At 42.5% G+C, this 14,756-nt stretch overlaps 2 protein-coding genes across 2 annotated transcripts; both read left to right on the top strand.

The window, feature by feature from the left end:
- The first annotated feature begins 2,431 nt into the window (after positions 1-2,431).
- Positions 2,432-8,731, top strand: LOC139478184 (uncharacterized). Its single transcript, XM_071260546.1, has 4 exons — positions 2,432-2,464; positions 6,617-6,919; positions 7,046-7,816; positions 7,865-8,731. Exons 1-4 carry the CDS (start codon positions 2,432-2,434, stop codon positions 8,729-8,731), a joined length of 1,974 nt encoding a protein of 657 aa, XP_071116647.1.
- Positions 8,732-8,746: 15 nt separating this feature from the next.
- LOC139478135 (uncharacterized) lies at positions 8,747-9,859 on the top strand. Its single transcript, XM_071260469.1, has one exon. The coding sequence runs from the start codon at positions 8,747-8,749 to the stop codon at positions 9,857-9,859; it is 1,113 nt and encodes a 370-aa protein (XP_071116570.1).
- Positions 9,860-14,756: the final 4,897 nt, after the last annotated feature.

Genomic DNA, 14,756 nt, shown 5'->3' with positions numbered 1-14,756 from the left:
ACCTTCTTCTCATAAAGCTTGTACAGTATACGCCTTTTCACCCTGTTTCAAGCTGTCTAATATCCTTTTACGTCCCAGTTTGGTTTTTGAGACCACTGCTATCCCTGTTTTGTTTTCTTATCATACCAAAGGCTTGATGGTTTGAATCGAAAACCCCATAGCTTGGGCAGTTCGGTAATTCACCCTATCTAAATTAATAATCGGTTTCCCTCTATCTCTCTTAGGTGTAAAGGACTTGTATACATTTCAGTGTGCAAGTGTAATGTGACATGCATCATGGGAGCAATGTTAACACGCAAAAAGCATATTTCTAGCATTTCCGACAGTACTTTATTTCATTGCTTCCCAAAGCGACAAAGGAGGTACAAATATATATTTCTCACCTGTAGTCATTCCTTCGTGTGCAATGCGCGTATTTTTGTTGCAGGCTCATGAATCGTATTCTCCGACACACATGTATTTTGGGGGATTCTTCCTTCTTGTAAAGCTTCAATAACTTCCCCGCTGACCGGTGTTCACCAAACCCCAGACTTTCTTGAAGAAGCGGTAAGTTGGAATCCCCTAAGTTATCCAATTCAAATATGTCTTCTCCCATATGAGAAAGCACAATGTCGCCTTCCTCGTCAAAATCAATTTCGCAAATGCCCGCCAATTACCGCACGTGCAATAACCATGAACTGCACGAGCAAATTGTAATGGATGGCTACAACCTTACTACAAATTTAATTTATTCATTCATTGAAGGGCCCCCTAAAAGTTTTGAAATTTAAGCAATGTATAACAAATTTTCTTGCAGGAGCACAAATGCAATTTGTATAACTACTTGGTAGGAGTGAGATGTAAGACAGCTATTACCACAATCGGGACCAATGGACGAAACTGTCCTGACATTTGCCAATGTAACGACTAAAGGTTGGTAATAACGTCTACATACTTGAAGGTTTTGTCAGATTTTGTTTTCGACTTTAATTCAGTTGTAACGATGTTAAACTGTTAACTGTTTGTAGAGCTTTTTCTATAAAAAAATTAATTTGTGTTTGTAAAGGGTGTTTTACGAACACATTGTGTCATCTCTACAGTGATTCATACACATGGTTATGAAATAGTCGCAATCGGACTATGGACTCTGCTCTGCTCTAGCAGAGATAGCTTACAATTATGGAAAGGGTTTTATCACTTTCATTGGATTTCTCTGATACATCATACATTTAACCTTCATAGGCCTGGGGAAGACTTTTGAGACAGTCAATCAAGTTAAAGTCACCCTGTAGTACTTTCTTTACGAAAACACTCGAGGAAAAGGCTACAAACTGACGGACGTGAGAGGCCTTTGTACAACGTCAATGGCCCGGAGAAGGTGAACCGTAAAGTATAGTTGCCAGTTTCGCTGCAGAAATGTAAAGTTTCATGCATCAAGTGGTCATATGTATTGAATATAAATATGTACGTGGAAATGATGAAATATTATTATAACAGTAGTTGGTTGATGGTGAAATGTGTTTCTAGCAGATGGCACCGCTGGAGCAGGATATGTTCACCGTTTCGCGAACACCTGGTATCATCACTATTTGATAGTGATTCATGAATACATTATGATATAGTCTGAATCGTACAATTGACTGGGTCGAAGTTTTTGACGGTGAGCTGAAATCCCCGAGTTTGATTATAAGCTCAGAATCATAATAAAATATGCTGAGTCAACTACAAAAGAAACGTTGGGGACGTGACAATAAAACTGCAGGCGTAATTTAAAATTAACACATAGTTTTTAGTTTCAACCAAATCAGTAAGTTCGCTATCGTGTGACTGGGTTTTCTGACCTACATGGGTACTCTTTCTCTCGAACACCTGATTTCATCACTGATGATCATCTGTTTCAGTGGATTTATGATTATATGTCAATGTGTTTTATTGAGTAGCTAGCATATGTTGAATTCCACCTAGGGATATCATATTTGGTGTATATGCTATAGCCTCTTCAAGCATTGTAGCTGATATCAAAGGTCAAATTTGATATCAACTATCAAGCCACACGTACACTAAAATGTATTACTGTCATGAAATAGCGAGAAGAGTTTCCTGAAATCATCTTTATATTGGGCCATCGAAGCGATAAGGTAATTTGTAACCATCTTGCAAGGTCAATGTCACTGGCATCATCCCTAGGTTGGGTCATCGAAGTGGAAGGTTTTGTTTAACCAAGGTCACGGTCACTGGTATAATATCTACGTTCGGTCATCGTAGAGGATTGAAGGTCAAGACAATGTCGCGATGCAGATTGGCAGTATGTTTTCTGTGACCAGACAATGTCCCACTTAAGACGAAAAGTGCCTTCTCTGTGCCAAGTCAAGCGACAATGCAGGTTTCGACGGTAATTTCAGAGTACCGGAAACAATGCAAAACCATGCAGTACTATAATTTCCAATGAATTATGGCTGCTGTTGAAGTGTGCGCCAAGAGGCTGGTAATACCAAAGAATGAACCTGCTGAATGACATCCATCTGTAACAAGGGTGTTGGAAGGATTCACTCCGTCGGAGTACAAAATACCACATACAGGCCTTGCCGAATTGCGTGACATTTTTTGGTCATTGTTCTAATTGTGACAATGCGTCAAACAGCATCACTTTTATTTGTAACCATCATGTGAACTATTTATAACAGGAACTTGACATATCTTCTAATAGGCGATCTTTTCAAATTATCTTCCCGTTCATTAAAAAGCTGGGTGCGCCGACCCGGACCAACGTTACACTGACAGCGCATGTGGCATGCGCGATAAGTGCGTTAGATTTTTCTATCATTGGTCCCTACTCGCATGTTGCCATGACCTACAGCAAGGCTCTGTCCCACTTTCGAAGGCCGCCAATTAGGAGGCGCGTCAGGATATGGGTACCTCGTTCAATATTGTTCCGAGTAATTACATTAATTTTGGGAATACGCGTTTGCTTATTAAATGTGGAAAATGTATATTGTCGGTTCCACACCGCAGTGTATACGGAGAACAGAATTATGTTATATTAACTGTTGTTGTTAATCATGTTGGTTGATAGATCCAAATACAGACAGGCAAACATATTGTTTATTTGAGTCACACCTCACATACAAGTGAGCCATCTGTTAAGGGTTAAGACTTAAAATATATCACAGAATATACAGCATAAAAATATTAGTGTAAATGGAGTATATAAAATTAATGCCAGTCACTAGCCATATAAAATATTTTTTTCTTCATTGGAGAATAAAACAGTAGGTTTTGGTTGTAAAATATACATAATATTTTAAAAGTAAAATGAGTTTATCAGAGTCTACACATATATTCAAATGTACACGCGCATTTGTTTTCAAAGACAAACCATAATCCTTAATACAATCAAGAAAGGATTTTCTTTAGTTTCACAGAAAGCATTTGAGACTAATAAATTAATTAATACCATGTGGATCCCCCAAAACACAAGGGATTTGCTTGACGTTTTGCAATATCAGAAGAGAAACAAGTTCCATTCTGTCATAAAACGTTTGACTTTTCAACTGTATACACCACAAGGCAACATGACAAACTTAAGAAAAAACTTTATTCCCTGATCTATGAGGCCTTTATTACAAAACGTGGTGAACACAGATACAGTTACGTACATGTATCTATAGCATATTCAGGGGTTCAGGGTAATTAGATATAATGTAGATGAATAATAACTGTCAAAATTAAGGTAGTGGTAATATATTTTACACGGATTTAATTGGTAGAAATATATATTAGGGTGATTATGTGGTTTCTAAGATACCCTACAGAAACACCTCTGTGTTGTGTCAGATCCGAGTCACATAGCTGTATCACAAGAGGTTAATGACATAACAATACACATTGCCAGAAGAAAAATCGATTTCTCAATAAACATTCACAATCATATGATGGTTAGAACGAGTTATTTTCCCAATTTTACAATGAAAGAAACTATCGTGAAAAAAACATCAGCGTTAAATACTGATGGAAATTGTTAATGAAAATTAATATGATAAATATTATGGGTTCTAAAGTATCCAAATGGGTGCCGTTCATACATTCTGCTTTATCTAACCTGTAAGAGACTTGATTGTTACTCAACCAAAATGTAATCAGTTAAAACTATTTATGGTATATCTAGCACCTGGTTTGTACTCAATTACATGCCTTTACATTAGTTGATAAGATTGCAATTCTTCCTTTTTTCTTGACACCTTAAATTTGAAAGAGCTTTGAATATTGAAGCATATTATATAGAATATTAACTTGGTCTCACACTGTTGCTAGTATATGTTTTGCCATACTTCTATACGTCTCTTAGACATGGTGGACATGGCATTCCTTGATATTTTTATTGTAATTAATTCATATAACATGCCTGTACAATTTGTTAACGCTGTCCATGAATGGACAGATTCAATCCTGATATAAATGAGCTTTAAAATGTGTTTCAAGCATTGAATTTTTTTTGTCACGCTCAAGATCATTGTTGAAATTACATAAATTCGAAAACCACCTTCATCTTGTCAGTTTCAATCATCTAATTTTAAAGAATTTGCAAACAGAATCTGAACAGCTGAGAATGAATGAGGTAAATGGCTTGCCAAATCTTCTTTCGTACAAAAGAATATACAAGTATTTATATCAGAGAGGTTCAATACTTTTACAACAGGAAAAAACGAGAGCTGCTGTAACGCCTACATCAATTTTACTACATGATGCGGGTGGAATAAAAGTTATCGTTCTTGTTTGACGTAGTTCTCATGTTCATACGCCAATATGGAAACATTTCATAGAGGCACGAGTTTACATTCGACTTGTCTCGGAGTTGGTCACGAATGGACCGCCCATTCAACATGAAAAGGAAATAAAATATCTGAAAAGGGAAATGTGACATGATTTTTTTCTACATACTTCATCTGAGAATAAACACATTCCATCTTTATACTGGATTCCTAAACGTCACAAGAATGCATATAAGCAGAGATATAGTGAAGCAATTGTACCACCGAATCCTCGTCAAAACTACTAACAACAATTCAGACAACAACCAAGCAAAGCCTAATTTAATACTGCCAGAGAGTACACGAGATAAGTAGAGTTATTCACATCAAAATCTTTTGCAAAATTCAAAAGAATCTCAGACCAGGGAAAAGCTTTAGATTTTTCCAACCTTTACACGACTAATCCGATAGGATAATCTGATAGAGAAATTACATCGTCTAATCAACGGGGCCTTTGTTTCCATGAAAGAAGTTCGGGAATCTAATTATATTACAATTTTTGATAGATAGGGTGGGTTTGTCTTTCTACTCAGAAATGTGCAGTTACCCAAATATGTGAGTTGCTGGATTTCCGGATTGGTAATATTTTTCTCCAGTTCGGGGAAAGTTAAATCCTACAAGTAGTGGGTATCCCTAAGGGTACTTATTGTGCCCCTCTCCCAGCTGACTTGTTTCTCTTTTGATTACTTTATTTAGTTACACGTTGTCAACAGGTTCATCCTCAGCTTCAGATGGTAGATGACCTGGTCTCTTTCAACAATGTGTGTATCAAGGAGTAACCTCACCTAACAAATCCACCAACGTTGAACATCTCAGAAACCGTATTCTGGATCTATGAGCAGACATTAAAATGATGGGAACACTTCTACCAAGTAGTATAAGAGGAATTATTTCGATTTGCCCATCGGCAATTTCCTCCTCATATCGGGCAATACATGTTATCTTTGGGAAAACGCTTTCTTGGGAAAGTACACGTTCTAGTATTCCAGTATGTTGTGGGTTGGATCGCTGACTTTGTGTTCTGGCAATTAGGAGCCTCACTCTGAGAGACAATGTCACAATGCAGGCGTAAAACAGTCCGACCCTTATGTAACCTAGATTGATCTGAAACAACCAATAACTATAGCAGGAAGCTGATATGGCAGATGTTTAAAAAAAACTGCCCGTCTTGCCAAGGAACATTAAAGTGGTCGTTGAAGGCGATTATAGACTGTATAGTTTCCAGTAAAGCAGTGCCCTACAGGTCAGGGAAAGTTGTTGACACGTGGGAACGCTACCAACCTGCTTATCTGTTGTTGTGGTCGTGTGCGTCAGAGTAACGCCTTCTATTCCTTGTTTACTCGACCAAGCCGTGATACTGCTGGAATATTGCTAAAACCGGTGTAAAACCATACACACTCACTGTTTACTCGACCGAGATACCTGTTTCTATAGAGATTCACCTGAAACATTCGACAACATAATTACCTTGTATGTTCACCATTTCAATCTAGTTCTGTGTGACCTATTTGAGACAGTCATGTATAGGCAGCATGTATTGTTATCTGGGTCATGTCCTACTTTCCTCGAGAGCTATTTTGTCTTACCTGTCTTACCTTATGGGAGCCAGTGCAGTGCTGTCTCAGCAGGAGTATTGCTGTGCAGCGTCAGGCAACAAACAAACCGGCCGTCTAGCAGGACATGGTGTCATCACTGATTTTCAGTAGCCCATCTATACATACTTTTAATCGCTTTTTTGCCTTTTACCCTTTTAAGCCAAATCAATCTGTTTCGGTTTTTATAATCGAGACTGTCCTGGAGCGTCGGCGAACGGTCTGTCTGTCTTGGAGAGTCAGTGCAATACGGGGAACGGTCTGTCTGTCCTGGGGAGCCAGTGCAGTACGGGGAACGGTCTGTCTGTCCTGGAGAGTCAGTGCAGTACGGGGAACGGCTTGTCTGTCCTGGAGAGTCAGTGCAGTACGGCGAACGGCTTGTCTGGCCTGGAGAGCCAGTGCAGTACGGCGAACGGTCTGTCTGTCTTGGAGAGTCAGTGCAGTACGGGGAACGGTCTGTCTGTCCTGGGGAGCCAGTGCAGTACGGAGAACGGGTTGTCTGTCTTGGAGAGCCAGTGCAGTACGGAGAACGGGTTGTCTGTCCTGTAGAGTCACTGCAGTACGGGGAACGGGTTGTCTGTCCTGGAGAGTCAGTGCAGTACGGCGAACGGTCTGTCTGTCTTGGAGAGCCAGTGCAGTACAGAGAACGGGTTGTCTGTCCTGTAGAGTCACTGCAGTACGGGGAACGGCCTGTCTGTCCTGGAGAGCCAGTGCAGTACGGCGAACAGTTTGTCTGTCTTGGAGAGTCAGTGCAGTACGGGGAACGGTCTGTCTGTCCTGGGGAGCCAGTGCAGTACGGCGAACAGTTTGTCTGTCCTGGAGAGCCAGTGCGGTACGGGGAACGGCCTGTCTGTCTTGGAGAGTCAGTGCGGTACGGGGAACGGTTTGTCTGTCGTGGAGAGTCAGTGCAGTACGGGGAACAGCCTGTCTGTCCTGGAGAGCCAGTGCAGTACGGGGAACGGTTTGTCTGTCCTGGAGAGCCAGTGCAGTACGGCGAACAGTTTGTCTGTCTTGGAGAGTCAGTGCAGTACGGGGAACGGTCTGTCTGTCCTGGGGAGCCAGTGCAGTACGGCGAACAGTTTGTCTGTCCTGGAGAGCCAGTGCGGTACGGGGAACGGCCTGTCTGTCTTGGAGAGTCAGTGCGGTACGGGGAACGGTTTGTCTGTCGTGGAGAGTCAGTGCAGTACGGGGAACAGCCTGTCTGTCCTGGAGAGCCAGTGCAGTACGGGGAACGGTTTGTCTGTCCTGGAGAGCCAGTGCAGTACGGGGAACGGTCTGTCAGTCTTGGAGAGTCAGTGCAGTACGGGGAACGGTTTGTCTGTCATGGAGAGCCAGTGCAGTACGGGGAACGGCCTGTCTGTCCTGGAGAGTCAGTGCAGTACGGGGAACGGTCTGTCTGTCCTGGAGAGTCAGTGCAGTACGGGGAACGGCCTGTCTGTCCTGGAGAGTCAGTGCAGTACGGGGAACGGTCTGTCTGTCCTGTAGAGTCAGTGCAGTACGGGGAACGGCCTGTCTGTCCTGGAGAGCCAGTGCAGTACGGGGAACGGTCTGTCTGTCTTGGAGAGTCAGTGCAGTACGGGGAACAATTTGTCTGTCCTGGAGAGCCAGTGCAGTACGGGGAACGGTTTGTCTGTCCTGGAGAGCCAGTGCAGTACGGGTAACGGTCTGTCTGTCCTGGAGAGTCAGTGCAGTACGGGGAACGGTCTGTCTGTCTTGGAGAGTCAGTGCAGTACGGGGAACGGTCTGTCTGTCTTGGAGTGTCAGTGCAGTACGGGGAACGGTCTGTCAGTCTTGGAGAGCCAGTGCAGTACGGGGAACGGTTTGTCTGTCCTGGAGAGCCAGTGCAGTACGGGGAACGGTCTGTCAGTCTTGGAGAGTCAGTGCAGTACGGGGAACGGTTTGTCTGTCCTGGAGAGCCAGTGCAGTACGGGGAACGGCCTGTCTGTCCTGGAGAGTCAGTGCAGTACGGGAAACGGTCTGTCTGTCCTGGAGAGCCAGTGCAGTACGGGGAACGGCCTGTCTGTCCTGGAGAGTCAGTGCAGTACGGGGAACGGTCTGTCTGTCCTGGGGAGCCAGTGCAGTACGGCGAACGGTTTGTCTGTCCTGGAGAGCCAGTGCAGTAGGGGGAACGGCCTGTCTGTCTTGGAGAGTCAGTGCAGTACGGGGAACGGTCTGTCTGTCCTGGGGAGTCAGTGCAGTACGGCGAACGGTTTGTCTGTCCTGGGGAGCCAGTGCAGTACGGGGAACAGTTTGTCTGTCTTGGAGAGTCAGTGCAGTATGGGGAACAGTTTGTCTGTCTTGGAGAGTCAGCGCAGTACGGGGAACGGTTTGTCTGTCCTGGAGAGCCAGTGAAGTACGGGGAACGGTATGTCTGTCCTGGAGAGTCAGTGCAGTACGGGGAACGGTTTGTCTGTCCTGGAGAGCCAGTGCAGTACGGGGAACGGCCTGTCTGTCCTGGAGAGTCAGTGCAGTACGGGGAACGGTCTGTCTGTCCTGGAGAGTCAGTGCAGTACGGGGAACGGCCTGTCTGTCCTGGAGAGTCAGTGCAGTACGGGGAACGGTCTGTCTGTCCTGGGGAGCCAGTGCAGTACGGCGTACGGTTTGTCTGTCCTGGAGAGCCAGTGCAGTACGGGGAACGGCCTGTCTGTCTTGGAGAGTCAGTGCAGTACGGGGAACGGTTTGTCTGTCCTGGAGAGTCAGTGCAGCACGGGGAACGGTCTGTCTGTGCTGGAGAGTCAGTGCAGTACGGGGAACGGTCTGTCTGTCTTGGAGAGTCAGTGCAGTACGGGGAACGGTCTGTCAGTCTTGGAGAGTCAGTGCAGTACGGGGAACAATTTGTCTGTCCTGGAAAGCCAGTGCAGTACGGGGAACGGTTTGTCTGTCTTGGAGAGCCAGTGCAGTACTGCGAACAGTCTGTCAGTCTTGGAGAGTCAGTGCAGTACGGGGAACAATTTGTCTGTCCTGGAAAGCCAGTGCAGTACGGTGAACGGTTTGTCTGTCTTGGAGAGTCAGTGCAGTACGGGGAACAATTTGTCTGTCCTGGAAAGCCAGTGCAGTACTGCGAACGGTCTGTCAGTCTTGGAGAGTCAGTGCAGTACGGGGAACAGTTTGTCTGTCTTGGAGAGCCAGTGCAGTACTGCGAACGGTCTGTCTGTCTTGGAGAGTCAGTGCAGTACGGGGAACGGTCTGTCAGTCTTGGAGAGCCAGTGCAGTACGGAGAACGGCTTGTCTGTCCTGGAGAGCCAGTGCAGTACTGCGAACGGTCTGTCAGTCTTGGAGAGTCAGTGCAGTACGGCGAACGGTTTGTCTGTCCTGGAAAGCCAGTGCAGTACGGCGAACGGTTTGTCTGTCTTGGAGAGTCAGTGCAGTACGGGGAACAATTTTTCTGTCCTGGAAAGCCAGTGCAGTACGGGGAACAGTTTGTCTGTCCTGGAGAGCCAGTGCAGTACGGGGAATGGTCTGTCTGTCCTCTCTTTTTGAATGAAAACAAGCATTATCAGAACTTAAGTACTCAATATCGTTTAATAGCTACCAAGTGCTAAGGAATAGTTTCATTTCTATCGTCATGATAGTGGTTCTCTTTGGAATCAACACACAACCGCTATTGCAACCGACAGATTCAGCAACCGAACGCATTTGGTCATATCCGTTAAACCACTACAACAACACACGTGGCTGACATCAGCGGAGAAGAGAAACGGGGAATTATTAAGACGTTATTCATTTTCAGCTAAAATGTATTTCGTATGCAATGTCGATGGGCTGCAGACAACACACCAACTACTTTTACACTAATGCGGCACAGGTACAGATGATCCTGGGTGGCGCATGTGTGAGCAATAGAAACGTTCTATGTTTATGTTGATATATTTATCAGAGCAAACACACTGACATGTCGCGCTGTTCTGGATATTCGTGCTGTAAGCGTGAATGTGCGCTTTGGTGAACATTGCGAGGAGTTTGAGCATTTGCCATTCTCTAAAAACAGCAATAAGCGTAACTAGAATTAATGTCCAAACTACTTTCAAAGCAAATGGAACCAGGACATATTTTTTTTACCTCGGCAGGCACGGTACACGTTGGTTGTAGCCAGGAAACCCTCCTGTGTCAGAGCACACCACGTGTTCCGGACACCCATGACCTACTTGCTACATGTAGCCACGGAGCAGTGACTAGCGTGTGGGCGGCCATGCTGCTGTGAATGTACACCACATGTCCGCTGATAGTGGCTCCTCCCGCGTAACCTCAGTCGACCCATTTAGCTAGTACTGTTTACATGTCCTATCACACTTGACACGTATGGGTTCAGCATGACAGCGTCAAGCGAATACATGTTCATAAATATCGTGACGTCTTCATATTGTCTTAAGTGTATGTTACTTCCAGTTAACCATAAGTGATTGTTTTCCATAACAGTTCAATTATTTGACCTCGTGTATTATTTCACAAACTTCCGGTCTCTGTGCCTGGGACAGATAATGATGTAATTGAAAGAAATGTTTTCTTTAAAATAATATTTATCCTGAAAGACAGTTCTAAGGGCAGTCGACATCCTGCATTTAGAGTGTCTTAACTTTGAGCACGATCCCACAATCAATCAGACACTTTTTATGTCAACCGTTTGATATGAACGCGGCACGTCCAGGCATCCCATGCTTAATGCATGTATACGCCCAGGTAAATGCTTAACATACAGTTTGTGGAACTCTACAGGATTAGATAATGAACGAATGTAATTATACATCTAGATATTAGTCAATGAAGAACAAATGTAATTATACATCTAGATATTAGACAATGACGAACGAATGCAATTATACATCTAGATGTTAGACAATGAAGAACGAATGTAATTATACATCTAGATATTAGACAATGAAGAATGAATGTGTTTATGAATATAGATACAAGACAATAAAGAAAGAATGTAATTATACATTTAGATATTAGACAATGAAGAACGAATGAAATTATACATCAGGATATTAGACAATGAAGAACGAATGAAATTATACATCAGGATATTAGACATTGAAGAACAAATGTAATTATACATCTAGATATTTGACAATGAAGAACGAATGTAATTAAACATCTAGGTATTAGACAGTGAAGAACGAATGTAATTATACATCAGGATATTAGACAATGAAGGACGCATGTTACACACCTTGACAATAGACAATGAAGAACACGTGTTTTTATAACCCTAGATATATAACAATGAAGATCGCATGTTATTGTTCATCTGGATATTAGGCAATGCAGGACGCATGTTATTACTCCCCTAGATATTAAACAATGAAGAATGCATGCTTACTTATACCCCTAGATATAAAACAATAAAGAATGCATGCTTACTTATACCCCTAGATATAAAACAATGAAGAATGCATGCTTACTTATACCCCTAGATATAAAACAATGAAGAATGCATGCTTACTTATACCCCTAGATATAAAACAATGAAGATCGCATGTTATTGTTCACCTGGATATTAGGCAATGCAGGACGCATGTTATTACACCCCTAGATATTTAAGAATTGAACGCTTTTAAATCGTTCACACTTCAATGAACCCATCCAAACTGACGTTCAATTCTTATAATTTTATACATTGTAGTTTACAGGTCTCCCCGAATAATATCGTAACAATGTTTGCTTAAATTTGAAGTCATCTGGTTTCGCCGAAGAAAATTGCAACGATGTTATTTTGTCGGTCTTTGTCGGCTCTCGGTTACATACGCTTCCCCACTCATACTCAGTTACGCAAAGAAAAATAGTTCTTTAAATATTTACAACATAATCTAGAAATATGTCAACATGATTTCATTCTCTGAACAAATAAACAAACATTATTTAGGATAAATCAAATCTTAAAAATAGGTTACAGGAAAGTGAACAAAAATTTATATATGACCTCGATGCACCGAGGCGAGATCAACCTTCAAGCGGGGATTTATATATGACGTCACATAAGTTTGTAAAGAGGTGCATTTCGAGTCGAACGGGAGCATGGGGATGAAATTTTATACTTACTGCTGTTGAAAATGAAGTTTATGGAGCAGTTATGGAAAACACCCCGACGTGTTAACCCTCTCATGGCACTAGCAAATTGGGAATATCACCGATTTATGAATGTGTTGCTGGTGTTTGGATAATCGCAAACCAATTCGGACGATGTGGAATGGACTGGTGGGGATTGAACAGAGTGCTCTCAAACTTGTGTGCTTTGTGTTAATTTTCAACGTCAGGGTGTGTTGTATTTGGAGTTTTGGATGTGTCGTGTGTGCTGTGATACTTTGCCTAGCTGGTGTTTCTTGTTACCTGAGATGGACCTACTGTATGGCCGGATGCCAGCTTCATGTCTGTCCTCATGTGCCGCCGCTTCTCGGCCTAGAATGCACGGAAAAGGTCGGCCAACTCAGAAACCGGAATAGTAATTCCGTCTACGGATATTTTCTCTTCTCCAATGACCAATCGGTAAAACAGGTAGGCAAGTGTTTTTGGTTGTTTTTTAAATTTAAGTTTCTTTCCTTACATTTGTATGTTTTATGGTTTCTCAGAATCTTAGCTTATTTTTCCCGATACGATGGTGAATTGGGTTTTAGTTTGGGATTGATCAGGAGCAGTCGCGTTTGCTGTGTCAGTGGCCACATCTAAGCAGAGTACGACATTGTTTTCATTGTTGCTAGATTCCTGTCATTTCCGAAAACAAGGCATCAAAGTCAATATCGCTTTATAAATCAATTTCGTTCACCTCGGTAATTTTAGAGAATTCATTTTCTTCACTTGCGTTATTAGTATTGAAAGATCGCCATTCCATATCCAAATCACCGTAAGGACAATCCATTTTGTTTCATGTAGCAGCTAGGCGACGTCAAACAAGAGAACCAAAGCATTTATTTATAAGTCAGATGAATTGTTACAAGACCAGGCAAAACTATTCAATTAAAGGGATTAAAAAGAAAATAGAAAAACGAGTTGATTGTAAACACCGATCGAGAATTTCGGAGAAACCCCGGAAAGGAGTTCCGGCAAAAGTTCACACGATCAATTTCACAAAAAATTGTTCACATCGTGTGAACTTTGTCTGTCCGTTCACAGGGTCGTGAACTCCGAATATCAGATCACGTGAATACCCCTTCAGCCAATCAGCATGAAAGAAACAGTGTAAACTTCAAAGTATGAAATTATTAGACAATGAAGGACGCATGTTTTTCTTGTACACCTAGAAATGTGAAGATCAGTTAAATCCGCGTGTTAATACACTGCCCGTACAACGTCCAACCAGACACTGTTCGTGTCAACTGCATGATGTGAACGTGGCACGTGCATGATTATTGTATGACGCTTACCATGCAGTTTGTGGAAGAGCGAGTTGAAGTCATTCTTATAGGAATCTTCATACAGGACACTGATCTCAAGGTCACGACCATGGAGGCAGCGGATTTTTTCTGAAAGGCAAATGAAATAATAAACCTTCCAAGCAGCTGCAAAGGTACACAGATAATGTATATATTCCACAATAGTCAAGCAATATCGCGGCGGGATACACAAGATACCGGTCCTTCGGCCTGAAAAGCGCTTTAACCACTTGGCTAACCCACCGCCTCTTCTGCAAGGAAACTATAACATGTACAAGAGGGATACAACAATGTATCTATCAAACAGCTGCAATGGGAATATAACATCTTCAAGAAGAATACAACAATGTATCTACCAAACAGGTGCACAGGAGATGCCCCGAGATATTCGACAGTGATGAGCAAATCTTATGATACCCTTAAATATTACAATGTGAAGGGCGCATGTTATTACTCCCTGCGATATTAGACACTGTGCAGTGCCTATAGATGTCCATCCATATCGACACATCAGCCACGCCGTAGTCTCCCAGGTGGAACGTCTTGGACGACACTGGGATCTTGCTTGCAAAGACGTAAAGGTGATGTTTAACTCCACTTATTCATGGCGATGTTTGTCATTATCAAAACGAAAATTATCGATTAGATTTCAAAAGACCCATCGTAAAAGTTGAGAACGACCCAATGAACATTTATGTCAATAAACATGTATCAATGAAACATTTGCATATAACTGCAAAAGTGTGATTGGAATTATTCGCATATTCAGTTAATAATACAAATATGAGATATTTTGTATCACCCACGAATGAGCCAAGGTAAAGGCCAATCAGCGCCAGCTACGTGGACACGCGTTATACAACGCACTGATAGAACAGTACGTCACACGGCGACCTTTCTGAACTGACTTTCAGAATTACGAATGAGTTGATATGTAGGTCAACGTATGCTAGAGATGTCGCCTCAAGTATGTTTTGTTCTAGATTTAACTCTATTTCGATGCTAAAATG

The sequence above is a fragment of the Haliotis cracherodii genome, unplaced genomic scaffold (genome assembly GCF_022045235.1).
Source record: "Haliotis cracherodii isolate W230 unplaced genomic scaffold, xgHalCrac1.p SCAF_1, whole genome shotgun sequence".
Taxonomy (NCBI): Eukaryota; Metazoa; Mollusca; class Gastropoda; order Lepetellida; family Haliotidae; genus Haliotis; species Haliotis cracherodii.
The sequence above is the reverse complement of the archived record's forward strand: the minus strand, read 5'-3'. Positions and strand labels throughout refer to the sequence as shown.

Excerpts from the sequence above, each read along its gene's own strand:
- LOC139478184 (XM_071260546.1), top strand. The coding sequence starts at position 2,432 with ATGGCTGCTGTTGAAGTGTGCGCCAAGAGGCTG. Across the intron at positions 6,920-7,045 it reads GTACGGAGAACGGGTTGTCT|AGTCACTGCAGTACGGGGAA; the intron begins GTCCTGTAGAGT and ends TCTGTCCTGTAG. Across the intron at positions 7,817-7,864 it reads GTACGGGGAACGGCCTGTCT|AGTCAGTGCAGTACGGGGAA; the intron begins GTCCTGGAGAGT and ends TCTGTCCTGTAG.
- LOC139478135 (XM_071260469.1), top strand. The coding sequence starts at position 8,747 with ATGTCTGTCCTGGAGAGTCAGTGCAGTACGGGGAACGGTTTGTCTGTC.